The following is a 14,035-nucleotide window of genomic DNA, read 5'->3' on the forward strand; positions in this document are numbered from 1 at the left end:
AGTTAGATGTAGGGCTGTTTTCTCATAGAACATCATTTTTGTGTGCATGAAATTAGATATCACGATGTGGAATCCTGATTCCACCTATGGGTTAAACTTGTTTGATCATAGCATTGGTACATAAATGTATGCCTACAAATTAAAGAAAAAAGTCAGTTGGTATCAAAATACTTGCAGTCTTTGTAGGGTAGCATACGGAAATCACCTGAAGATAAGTAATCAGTGAATGTGACACAGATCTTTTAAAAAACTGATTTACATGAGACAGACATGAAACAGAACAATGGAAGCTGTATTTCCAGAGACAAGTCACACTATGGCTTGATCTTGCACATATCTTAGATTGCTCTTCATTGCAACCTCTTTGAACCTGCAGATGGTTCTGACCACAGTGTCAAAATTGTATATACTATTGCACAAAATAAATCAGTTTGTTATTTTTATATGGCAGAGCAGAACACCATCGTTATATTTTGTTTGGTAGAAATTAAACCCATTAGATGCTGTAAACAAAGTGATTTTCAGAGAAACTAGGATAGGAGGTTTCCTATTGGCTTAGTAAAACAAAATTGTAGTTACATTTATTCTCCAACAGAAATTTAATGAGAAATAAACGGCATCATTTATGCTGTGGTTCGATAGGAAGCTCAGAGAACTGGTCATGGGTTTGTATTTGGATTGTACTATTTCCTGAAGCTTCATGGATTCAAGCTACAGGAAAAGAGATTCCACATAAACATTAGGAAGAACTTCCTGATGGTAATAGTTGTTTGACAGCGGAACACACTGCCTCGAAGACTGATGGAGTCTTTGGACATTTTAAAACAGAGTCTGGATGGCCATCTGTTAGGAATGCTTTGATTGTGTATTCCTGCATGGCCACTGTGGTCTTTCCCAACTCTATGATTTTATGATGATGTTTTCTCTAATTTCTGAAACTTGCATAGCCAGTCTTTATGGGGGTGCAAACAATTCAGCGTGATTGTGAATACATGATATTACATTATATTATTTTGTGACTTTGAAGGAAGAATTTCATTTGGTGAAATTGGTAGTATTTTAACAGGCTGCTGGGGGCTTGACTACATTGACTTGATCTTTCTTTTAACTTGTTACTGAGATCTGACATTGTTGGAATGCCTCCATTTGTTGATGTTGTTATCTTCCAACTGAAATTAATAGAATCAGTGGCATTTCCCCCCATGTCCTTGAGACTTTTCATCTTCTAATGTTAAGTTTTTTTTTCTTTAGAAAGAAAGAGGAAATCAAATGGTAGGAAGTCAGAAACTGCAGAGAAAATTAGTTTGAATCAAGGTGTGTCTTCAAGTATTTATTTTATAGCAGTAATTGATATAAAGATTCTTAAAACTATTGTTCCATTTCTATTGATTAATTCTACGCAGATATATATGATCCTTTCTTGCAATTTTTCCATCTTGCTATACAGCTGGCCCTCCTTATTCATGGATTTTTTATCCACGGATTCAAGCATACACGGCTTAAAAATATTCAGAAAAAGTATAAATTCTAAATAGCTAAGCTTGATTTTCCATTTTATATAAGGGACGTCATTTTGCTATGCCATTATATTTAATGGTATTTGAGCATCCATGAATTTTGTTATCCATGGGGGATTCTGGAACCAAACCCCAGTGGATAACAAAGACCCATTGTATTACCCTAGATTTGTTAGAAAGGAAGATTATGCTTTATTTATTTGTATGTAAACAATTCGAAAACCCTATTTCAAAGACTACAACATAGTATGTGTTCATGAATGTAAATATGTACTAAAACCCTATTTAAAAAGTGTCAGTGTAATGTTTCAAGATAGTAGAACTGGAACTTAGGCAGAGATTGATACCAAAGTCACAAAATCAGAAGACAAAGATACTCTAATTTTATCTGGATGTATAATCACATGACTTGCATTATTAATACTACAACTGACTTTAAGATTTCGATCTGCATGAATACTATGATTCTCATCCAGAAGGTAATGAATCTTATTCTATCCAGTAGATGACAAAGTATTCATTGTTAATTTAAGTTTTGTTGGATGACATCAATATGACCTAGATGTAAGTTCCACAGGAATAATACGGATCAAGTGCTGATTCTAATTGATCTCCTGCATACAGATGAAATAGCCACACACAGATACATACACATCAAGAACAGCTGCTCATACAATGATATTGTGTGTATGTGTGTGCACATATGTGAGAGACAGAGTGAGAAAAATGCCTAAATGGTAGTTGTCTCAGAAGTATGAAAAAAATAATCCCTTCCTCTAAAACATTCACTTGTACAGGTTTTTTTAATTATCTAAGCAGTCAATGTGGGGAAACTGAGTACATCACTACAATTTCTAAATCACCATTATGTAACTATTTTGTTCAATAGCTGTCCAGCCAAAGCCCATATAGAATTCAATATGTAATCCAGTAAACCCTTTATGTGGCTAGCTTTATTTCTTTGGAGGCAGGGTGATGCATTCATATCATGATCCCATTAATTGCACATAAACTGCTTGCAAGGGTGAGACTGAGATATGACAGTACAGTAGAAGTCCCATGGCATTGTACTCTGAGGTGCCTTGTGAGCATGGGGTAGGATTGGGGTGGTAAAATTATGTGAAGACAGAATAGGATTTTGCATTTGGACTAAGACATGACTCACATCCCTGTTTCTGAAGAAGCCAAGAGTCTAACTATTTCAGTAGCTGCCTCTTATACTTTGTGTGTTGCAGCCGTCCCATGTAAGGGTAGTTGTATGGCTTTACTGGGAGAGGAGCAAGGGTGGGGAGAAAGGCGGAGCACCTCCTTTCCACCATCGCATGGTAACCTTTGGGGTGGAAGTTCAGCATAAACCTCAATTGTTCATTCTTGAACTAAGGCAGGAGTGGAAATTGAGTGGCTCTCTAGATGTGGTTGAACTGTGACATCCAGCAGCTGGACCAGGAACATAATCAATGGTAAGGAATGCTGGGAGTTGCAATCCAGCAACATCTAGAGAGCCACAAGAATCCTACCCCTGATATAAAGGGCTGTGGCAGAGGCCAAATGCCAATCAGCGCAGAGCCCAATGGCTTCATTCGATCCTTTACATTTAAGCATAGTAGAACAAGTCAGAGTTTCCATTGCTGTGGCTAAAGCAGATCAACAAGCCAAAGCTATAATGTGGATTGAACTCAGCAAGGGCTATCCATTTATTTAGGTATAGAACATGTACATTTGTGGATGGTTGTCAAATACAGGCCCTTTGGTTCCTTGACAGGCCAAAGGACAATTTGCCCATTTAATTACTGGAATCCATTGTGCCCAGGATTTGGGTTAAGGCTGTATCTGGGAGGCACCTTCTCAGCAAAGTATTATTAAAAGTTTACAAGGCTAATGAATCTAGGCTGCTCTTCCTGGCAATATCAAAACCAACAGAAACAGGCAAAATGCAATATTAACATTTTGAGATTTGGCATTACTATTCAAAGGGTTCATCAATGCAACCAGACTTTGTGTGACACACTATTAAAAATGCAACCCCAGACCTTGTCACACCAGAAGCAAAATGCATAAATAAGCTCAATATCACACACAGCAAACAAGAATCTGAGGATAAATACCACTGTGCAGCTGCCTGAAAACTGTACAGAAATCCACACTAAAAAAGTAGCACTTTCTCACAGAAATATAAGCTTTTTTCAAAAGTGTACAGGCCATTATCATTACTGATATAACAGCACTATGTTTGCCCTGACAGACAAAAGTATTTATGGCCCTTAGTGTCTGCAGAATTTAAGAACTATCTTGCAGTTACTCCCTTGAATTTAATGAGAAAACCAGGGGACCTGTTAAAAATGCATTTTTCCTTCCTCTCACACTCCTTGTAATGTTCGTCATGTTTTGCCCTTATGTGGACAATAAACATAAGAAAAGGTTTGCCATGCCACCATCATTTTTCTATACTAAATAGCCACAGGGCACAGTGGGATTCTGCTATGGCAATATAACAATGTGGTAGAGGCTTAAGATTAATTTTAATCATGCTCCTCTGAGTTATAAGTGTAATGATCACATATCATTTTAACCAGAAGTGATATTAACCATAGACACAACTGCCTAAGGATGTTTTTCTAGTAAAATAGAGCAAATAAATATTAACAATTTAAAATAAAGGAAAGACAGCTTATTACTTTTGATGGTTAGCGCCTTTGACAGCTTCAGTGCTTCCAAATGAGGAATCATTTAGAGTAAATGAAGAAAAAGCATTTTCAGCAAATCCAGTGGTATGCTATTTAGGAAGCAGAAGCAGCTTGCATAGCATTAGTGCAAACTTGATCAAAGCAAAATCCAAGACTTGCAAGCCGGCAAAATGATAGCAAAAAAGTGTTAAAAAAATTCACAAGTGATTTTAGAAAGCATTCCTTCTTCTCATGTTTCAAAAAGCCACTCTTCTTGCTAAAAGTGTGTGTGTCTGTGTACACACAGGTAGACACAGGCACAGGTATTTTCAAGTTTTCTCAAAGAAAAACAATATCAGAATTAAGACTATATTGATGATCTCTAAACTGATTAATGGCAGAAAGCGTCAGCAGTGGTCTTGTCCTACAATTTCTTACTTAATGAGTTTGGCTGGAGTTAGGTTATGCCAACCATTGTTAGAGGAAGTGAGTAAGAATGAAGAAAGAAATCTTTCTGATTTAAAGCCACACTGAAAGATGCTAAGTTCCATATGGAGAGATAAAATAACCACCTGCTTTTGCCATTAAAGAAGGAAAGCACAGTAGTAACTTACAATGAATTACACATTTGTTTTTTGTTTTTTTTAAAAACTCAATTAATTGAAAACTTCCAATATTGATAAAAGAAGAGGAGCCTACTAATGTTGCTCAGATGTGCTGACTCCCTGTGGTATTCTGCATTCCATTAAAAATGATGAACTATGTGACCAGATTAAACTATGAAAGTTTGACTAAAGAGTATGCACCACCATGGCAGTAAGAAGGAAAAATACTTATTCAGAACAGTAGCTAGCTGTGGGGGAAATTAAACATTGTGTACAAAATTATACCAAGTGGATAGAGAATCTTCCCCATTCTACAGTTTGCTGGGCCAAGGAGCTCCTGTGCACATGTGTGTGCAAAACCATCTCACATGTGCAACGAGCTCTCACAAGTAAAAATGCTTCCCAGTTCACTTCAGTGAAAGCATGTTAACCTCCATCTTGTGGAGTTATGCCCAGCAGTAAAGTGAAAGGGAAGCCTCATTGTAAGGGAGATCTGTGTGCATATTGAAATGCCCATACGGCTTTAGGCTGAGTCTCATGTGTTATGCCTGATGTTTCTGTTATCATTGCAGAGATACGAAATGACTTGTGATATTGTGCAAAACATGAGTCCTTAGTGCTATCAGAACTACCATATATAGCCAATTTCATCATCCTTATCATCATCTTCATCTTCATCATCATCATTAGCTGCTCTTACATGGATCTTCTGTTTTCCATCTTTGTCCTTTTTTGTTGCTTCATGCTCCTCTTCCAGATCATCCAGTAATATTACTGATCCACCACTGCCAAAATCTCCTGAGGTTTCTTGCTCTTCTTCTGCCACATGGAAGAATTCAAAGTTATAGTTTCAGCATTATTTTCTGTCAAGACATATCAAGCTCTCATTACTGTACTTAGAACTACTTTTTTTTTTGCAAAGTCTGTTTTTTTAAATAGGATTTTTACAAACAAAAGCATTCCAACAGGTGTTCAAAATAACATACAGTCGTCTGCTGCACCCACAAAACCATGCATTTTCAGGAGGAAGCAATAGTGGATGACAGAACCTTACATCTCTACATGGTTGGTTCAAATCCATTCCAGGTCAATGGTGACTGAAAGACACCACCATCTGATGAGTGTTCGGAGATATCTGAAATGAGTTGGCGGTCTCAGTAAATTGCAAACCTCATAAAAAGCCCTATCACAAACAACACTGACTGTGAACTTTTGCTTTTGTCCTAATATGGGCAAACTGAGCACAAACTGAGGCAGGAATACCTTTAGGGCTGATTGTAGTCCTATGTAATGAAACAAATATGGGAATGCTCTAGGAAAGCATAAATGGGCCCTTTCTTAATTACATTAAGATACATAGGTTGATTTGTTCATTCTTGATTTGTTTCTTATGGTTGCGGGTCACATGTATGGCTCTGCATATTCACATTAGGCAGCCAAAGATGAAATTGTTGGACAATGTTCACAACTCGTGCATACTGTCTGTACTAAAAGGTTACTGAAACTGATCTCTCCATTTTGATACAATTGTATCCTTCTGTGTATAGATCTAAAGGTATATCTCACTCAGGAGCTTATTGCATGCACAAATACACCGGCTTACCTCTTCTGCATTCAGTTCAGGATACAGGATGCCCCTGGATGTTATCAGACCTCAATCGCCGCTGATCTAGCCATGATGCCACTGCCCGGATCTATCCTGGGTTGAAGCCTCCCTCAGCCAGAACATTTTCAAAGTCAGAGAGTTTCTGACTTCAAAAAATGGCCAGCTGAGTGAGGCTTTGACCTGGAATACATCTGGGTGGCAGCACTGTGGCTAGATCGGTGGCGATTTAGGTCTGATAACACCTGGGGGCATCCTGGATCCTGAACTGAATGCAGAAGAGGTAAGCTGGCATATTTGTGCATGTGACAAGCTCCTTAATCAAACAGATGTATCCTGGGCATTACTTCTTTAGCAGAAAAATAGTTGCCAGAGGCAAAAATAATATGGGAAATGGTAGGGATCGGGTTTTGCACCTCAAAAAGAAGAGCAGTTAGACAAATTTCAGTGAACCTTTTATTCAAAACTAACAATATGTTTGTCTTCATGGATGAAAAACAACCAAGTCAGGTTAGACTTGCATGCATAAACAAAAGCATTTGGAGCATTTCCTAGAGACCACTTGAAGGCTTACAAAATGTGTTCAGAGATTACTTTCTCTTTCATCAGCCTCCACTTCTTTTTATGATGTCCAGGCCTGGTGGCCAAACTTACTGATCTATTTTTTTTTTTTTAACATGCCAAAGAGGCAGCTGGGGAGGAAGAGTTATTTGCTCTCCCCTTTTCTCTCTGTTCTGCTATTCATGCTTATTCAGTAATGAATTCTGAAGTTAGCGCCTTTGTTTTTTGTGGGTTTTTTAGGCTATGTGGCCATGCTCTTCCATGGCCACACAAGCCCAAAAAACCCACAAACAACTATGGATGCTGGCTGTGAATGCCTTCAACTTCACATTAACTGCTTTTTTTTTAAAACCTTGCCTGTGGTAGGCAGGGGCACACAGATTCTGTAGGATTAGCTAGAGTAGAATCCTGCTCTTTCCCAGCTCAAACCTTGCATATTGCATTGCTTACTGCAGATAACATTGTAACCCAACCCTGAAAGTCTGTATTTCTCCAACCCATTTTTACTATTCTCCCAATGTGAATGCTGGTTTAAAAAAAATGCTAAACAGAGGAGGAAGAGGAGGAAAAGAGTTGGGCTAGATTATGTAAAAAGCCTTTGTGAAAAGGAATTTAAGTCAAAGGCTTTCTTAACCAAGGCATGCCTGTATTAAATTAGGGTTTTCAGATTTGGTATGAATGTGGTCTTGAAAGAGTGGAATCTTGGGGAACTTATTAGAGTCTCCCTAATGAGATCAGTAAAGGCAATGAGTTCCCCTGAAAGTCAGTGTACTCACAACTGTTGATTTCCTCCTGCAATATTGGCTTAGTAGTGGACACGTGGGAACCCTCTTCTCAGGCCTTGCAGGCTTAACCTCCACCCAACAGATAACTGAATGTCTGCCCCTGTAATGTAGTTTAGAATTATCTGCCAATTATCTACACAGGGAAGCCTATTTTGGCAATGCCAGTTTTTATGGGTTTTTGGGGCCAAAACTGAATTGGGGGCAATGGCTTCCAAAACTGCCTGTGCCATGGGACTGACAATTTTGCAAGCAACTGATCCCAGGACTCCTTTTAAATTGAAGAACAGTCCTCCCCCTCCCACACAAAGGCTGACATTGAAAAAACAGGCTGCTTGGAACCAGTGACCTTCTTTTTCTGGTAATACCAATGGAAAATCTGCCTTCCTTTTTTTGCAGTGCTTTTGCAAATCCCACCACATTACACCAGTGTAGGTATGCCAGTGGTGTTATGCCAGTGTAGGTATGCAACAGTACCTCGGCCTAATCTGATTTACTTTGTAGACTAACTCAATATGGAGAGGATTATCAAAAGGAAGTTTGAATGCTACTACATTCTCCTGCCCTGTCCTCTTGAAAGATAAATAAGCACAGACATACTCCAGAATTAACTTTAGTGCTTGAAGTCCAAAGAAGAAGAAATCCCAAGCCTGAAACTCGCATTTGTTAAGAACTGGTTGCCTTTTAATAATGTTACAGCTGTCAATATTTTTATAAGACTTGACTGACAAAAAAAAGTGCTGTCTCTCTCTTATGTCAAGATGTTTTATTGTAAACTAATTTCCTTCATCAGAAGAACTAATTTTATAAGAAAATGTACACATTGCCATTCATTATTCTTTGGGTATGTGTATGTGTTTGTGTATGTGCACCTGGTGAGGCAATATCACAAACTGTTGTTCAGATGAAGTCTCTATGATAAACTATAACCCAAAATACAGACAGTCTTTAGAGAGGTTGTACTGAATGACACAGTTCCTTAATGATGTATTTTCTATTGCATGGGGAGCAACACAATTATTGTAAAATCCACATTAAAAATACTGGCCTACAACAACTTCCTCAACAACAGCATATTTTATTTTAGTACAACCTACTATAGATTCTAAGCTGACAGGGAAAACAGATCAGATATTTTCATATTGTCATGAATGCTCATAATGACTTGTGTGCAGAGAAAGGTTTCTTTTATGACCCCATATGGACTCTAAATACAGATTTGTACATACTTACCAGGACTGTTAAGATGCTTCTCCTTATGCCATAATGTACTCTCATAGTAACATCTTGCAGCAGTGGGCAAGGGTTTATGCAATATTAATTCCTATTTGGGCTGTGAGAGAAGTGTGTCATTACTCACCACAGCTAACTGTCCCTTGCTTCCTTGAGCCGGCTATCTCATTTCCATACTTATCCACACACCAACACTGGCCAGTACTTCCATGGCATTGAGTTGCTTTGTAATAGCCTTCCTCATTGCATCGTGGGATGAAAGTACCTGGAAATAACAAAAAGCCCATGTCAGTAATAGAAAATCATGTAATTGTATAATTCAGTAGGAGAAGAAGTTGGCAACGATCTTCAAGGAGTCCTCTTCACCTGTGCCGCAAGAGTATACATAGATATCTCTTCCTCAGTCAACAGCTCTTTTGATGGGTAAAATGCTTCCACAAATACAGTGTTAAGAAGAGATTGTGAGGGAGAAAAGCCTCCAATTTTAGGATGAAATCAGGCTGTTGCTATCCTGGAACATTTTTTTCTTACCTTACAAGTGTGTTTATGTGTCTTCAAGTTGTCTGTTGACTTATGGTAACTCCTTGAATTTCATACGGTTTAATTGGACAAGGAACATTAAGAGGTGGTTTGGCCAGTTCCTTCCTCTGAAATATTGTCTACAACACCTTGTATTCATTGGAGGTTTCCCATGCAAGTATTAACCAGGGTTGAGCCTGTTTAGTTTCCAAGGCCTTTAGAATATTTAGGCCACTATCTTAAATATTCAACCAATTCAATATTATATGCAATCCACTTAATATTACTTGAAATACTGGAGCAGAGCAAACCACTGAGAACTTTTGCAAACTAAGGTGGGACTTTTAATGTTGTGCAGTTCTGTTTTAAAGTTGGTATACAGTATTTTAATGCATTTCAAATATTTTTAATGTTTAATAATTTTAACTTCATATTGTTTAAGTGTTTTTAAAATCTTAGATTTATATTTTTATTGATACTTTTGTCTTGTTTTAATTTGTATTGTTTTAATATGTTGCTTTCTAGCTTGAGTCCCATTAGCGGGGAAAAAAGCAGGATTAAAAATGAATAAAACAACAAAAACAACTGCAGTTCTGCAACCACCGTTCAGTTCCCTGGATATATCTGCAATAATAGTGATACCTATGCCATGGGAAAATTTCTTATATTGCAAATACAAGTATCAGATCTATAGAGTTCTGGTATACATCACATACATCCTATGATGCTGTTTTATTTTTCATTCCTACCTGCACAAATAAATGCAGTCTGGTCTTTTCTGCCTCGCAACAAAATCTTTGCACACATGCATTTGTGCAATGCTACTGTGGAAGGCCAATGAGAAAGCAATTAATTGATTCCATATTTCCCTTTTAATTTACAGATTTTAGTACTGACAATATGAGGATAAATTATTCGTGGAAGGTTCATCCCATCTGTTTATAAGAAGGTCTATGTATATTAAATATGCACATTTGTTGGACTTATTCACGTGAAGAGAAGCCAAGCCAAAAAAAGGGGGAGGTTAGGAAACGGGAAAAAATAATTATACATATGCCTTCATTTTATAATGAACACACTGACACCAGCTGGTTTTGTGTATCACTGTGGTCCTTCACCCAAACAATCTTTTCTCTCATAAGAATGCTTGTTTATTTCTGTCACTAGCATCAGCAGATACAGTGTAAATACTACACCTGAATGCATATATTACAAATCACTTCTTTCTAGAGATGAGTTAGATGAAAGCCTGTATAGTAATTTCCATTGTCTGTTGTTTGCCTCAGTTCCAAGAACAGAAAAGCAGGCTTTTAGAGTGTCCAATGATATTTGAGAAAATATCTTGCACCTTTGTCAGAGAGATGCCACTTGATTTATTGCTCATAATAAAAAAAGAGGCTCCTTTCACCAGTTCCATACATAGAGTATCTCTGCAGAGTGTGCATATATGTCAAAAGGACTATTTCCACTCCATTTCCCATGGAGGGGAAAATGAAGGGAAATGCATTGTTCAAATGCCATGCCATTACTTACATAAAAGACACAGAAATGGGAAATCACTCATATATTTAATACAATATAAATCAGTACATTCTCTATTCAGCCACCACAGATATTAGAGTGGGTACCCAGCACTTAAATGTTACAATGGTAGTTTATAAATACATGAACATTAATCTTCCTGTATCTAACCTGATCTTATGGGAGGTGATTATGAAAATCATACCTTTTAACTCTGCTTTTTCAACTACATTAAATCAATGGACCCTAGAAACCATCACTCTGAGTGGAAAGTGAGTATCTGTAATTATAAAATGCTGTCCAGACTATTAAAACATCCTTTTCAAAAATCAACCTGTCCCCAAATGAATTCACCATCTCATGAATTCACCACCATTTGTAATAGGTGAATCGAGGAGAAATTTCAAAAGTTTTAGGGAAGGGGATGACTGTTTTCATACCATTCTGAAGACAAGGCACAACCGTGTTCATATGATGGCAGCCCTTTTATCTTTCCCCCATTTTGGTTTACTGGAAAAAATGCTTCTTGCGAACCTTGGCAGTTCAAATATACTTTTGGATATCCCCACCTGATCTGCTGAACATATCTTTCAAATTGTGCTAGCCAAATATGTTTTGCCACCAACTCCTTCTAAATTCTTCTTCCTCTTTTAGGGAAGCACTTCATCCGCCATTCAGCCAAAGTGGTAATTTGGGAAGGGGGCACCCCACTCTGAATGGCAACGTTGATTTAAGGAATATTTTTCGGATGCATACCACTTTACCTTCTGTAATAAGTTCAGCTTGTCAGACCCAGACCTCTAACTACTCCCACCAGTACAGTAGTAAATTCATGAAAGGATCACCTCTGTTGATCTGATTTCACTTCTAGAAATCCTGGGAAATGTGGATCTGCTTTTAGAAGCTTCTGTTTGTCTGTCTGTTGACTGTTCTTATTTCTGTCACTGCCCTGATGTTTCCTAAGATCCCCAGCTCCATTCATTCTGTAGTCATGATGACCAGACTCCTGTATCAACTATTTAGTCATGGTACAAACATTGTTATTGATGAATAAATCTAGGTAATTGTTTTGTAGTCACAGTTGCTAGTGAAACTAATGCCATGACTAACTCCCTCTGGTCAGGAGAGGTTACTTACCATACCTAACTAAGTAGCTGACTCCTGCAATTGTTTCTGGTTCCATCTGGTCGGTTATGTTTCTCCTCCCATACTCAGCTCCAATTCCAGTTACAGATGGGAAGAAACACTGAGTCAATAATAACAACAACATTTCTGTGTGCTGGCACAGTAATGAGAAGAGAATCACTCTCATGAAAAATCTTTCCCTCACCCAACTTTAGTGCACTGATTCATTACACTGATTTTTTAAAAGCTTCTTTACTTGTTAAATTCTATTTAGCTCAGTGGCACTTAATTCTAATTACAGTAAAAAACCTGTATCTGTGGGACCAGTATCTGCAGTTTCACTTTCCCACATCTGAAAAAACAGGTTCTCTCTAGGCATTTTCTAGTTCCTTTGACATGGTTCTGGGGTATGCATCTGGCAGACACTGACCATAGAGTTGTGCTCAGTGACCTAGAAATCCCTAAAGAGGAGTTTTCTTTAAGAATCTCTAGGTCTTCCAGGTCCTCTATGCTCAACTTCAGTCAGAAAGAATTCATTTCAATAGGGTTTGCTATTATCTGCAGTTTCATGTTTCCACAGTAAATCCAGGAATGTATCTGCCATGGATATAGGATTTGTATTTTATACATGCACTGAATTACACTGTTAGGCTTGTTTTTCCCTCCCTAAATGGAATAGGATGACTTTTAGGCCTTTGGCTCTGCTTTAGAATTAACTGTCTCTGTGTTGTTGGTGGGTTTTTTTTAAAGGCACAGTTATTTATTTCAGCACAGCTGATTTTTTTAAAAAAACTCACTTTGGTATGAATGAAACAGCATCCAAAGGATCTTGCCATTTCAAACTATCTTTAGTTATAGTTACAACTTTTTCTGCACCTTGGTTGCTGTTAAGATCCTTTGTAGCCTTCTTGCATTAGTTATTTTTATATTATTTTATTATTTTAATTTTGCCTTTCTCCCAGCAGGGCCTAAGGCATGTTACAAGGGAAATACCTAAAAGCCTCATGATACAAAAGGTAAAAAGCAATGGTTAGTATACTGTTAGTCAATTATAATTTGTGAGCCAGTGTGGTGTAGTGGTTTGAGCATTGGACTGTGATTCTGGAGAACAAGGTTCGAATCCCTGTTCAGGCATGAAACCCACTGTGCACATTACATGCTCTCAGCCTGAGACAATGGCAAACCAGTTCATCTTAGAGTTGCCATAAGTCAGAACCAACTTGAAGGCACACAACAACAACAACAACAACAACAACAACAACAACAACAGCAACAACATGCATCTGAGGAAGTAGACTTTAGTCTATGGACTTTATCACACCAACAAAAAACAAACAAACAAACAAAACCTCAAAACAAATTAGGAGCATAGTGGGATGCTCCCATCAATATCGTGTGATAAAGTAGTGATTATTATATGGTGTTGCACGACAGTGCGATTATCCCATGATTCTTTATTTATTTATTTATTTATTTACTATATTTATACCCCACTCTTTAACCAGAAAGGCTCGGAGAGTGGCTTACAAATAGTTATCTTGTGGATAAAGAGGAATTCAAGCTCCACTTTCTATTCATGGGATTTTCCATGAACAAAATTCCTCTTTATTCACAGGATAATCGCGATGTCACGTGACATTGTGTGATAATCATGACTTTATTACATACTGATGAGAGAGCATCCTGCTATGCTACCGTCTTTTTTTTGATGGTGTGATAAAATCCTTTGAAAGCTCATGCTGCCAGCCAACTTCTTTCTTTGAGTTAGTCTCAAGGGTGCTACAAGATCTCTCTACAAACAACAGCAAAATTTGACTTAGGAAATTGTTTACTATTTTGTATTCTCATTTATGATTGCCACAACCACAAATAATCCTGAAATCTACTTTCAGTGCCACTCAGCCAT

At 37.7% G+C, this 14,035-nt stretch overlaps 1 protein-coding gene across 5 annotated transcripts in view; it reads right to left on the reverse strand.

The window, feature by feature from the left end:
- Positions 1-1,597: 1,597 nt before the first annotated feature.
- SPOCK1 (SPARC (osteonectin), cwcv and kazal like domains proteoglycan 1) overlaps positions 1,598-14,035 on the reverse strand; it is a 725,931-nt gene continuing 713,493 nt past the window's right edge. For 2 of the 5 annotated variants that reach the window (XM_042455316.1, XM_042455315.1), the window contains 2 exons: positions 9,092-9,229; positions 1,598-5,604 (listed from right to left, as the gene is read on the reverse strand). In XM_042455316.1, coding sequence (XP_042311250.1) covers positions 5,414-5,604; positions 9,092-9,229 — 329 coding nt within the window. In that variant the 3' untranslated portion in view covers positions 1,598-5,413. Of the gene's footprint in view, positions 5,649-5,839; positions 5,921-9,091; positions 9,230-14,035 lie in introns of all 5 variants that reach the window. The other 3 variants (XM_042455319.1, XM_042455318.1, XM_042455317.1) reach the window with 3 other exon arrangements.

Source organism: Sceloporus undulatus, chromosome 2 (genome assembly GCF_019175285.1).
Source record: "Sceloporus undulatus isolate JIND9_A2432 ecotype Alabama chromosome 2, SceUnd_v1.1, whole genome shotgun sequence".
In the NCBI taxonomy this organism is placed as follows: Eukaryota; Metazoa; Chordata; class Lepidosauria; order Squamata; family Phrynosomatidae; genus Sceloporus; species Sceloporus undulatus.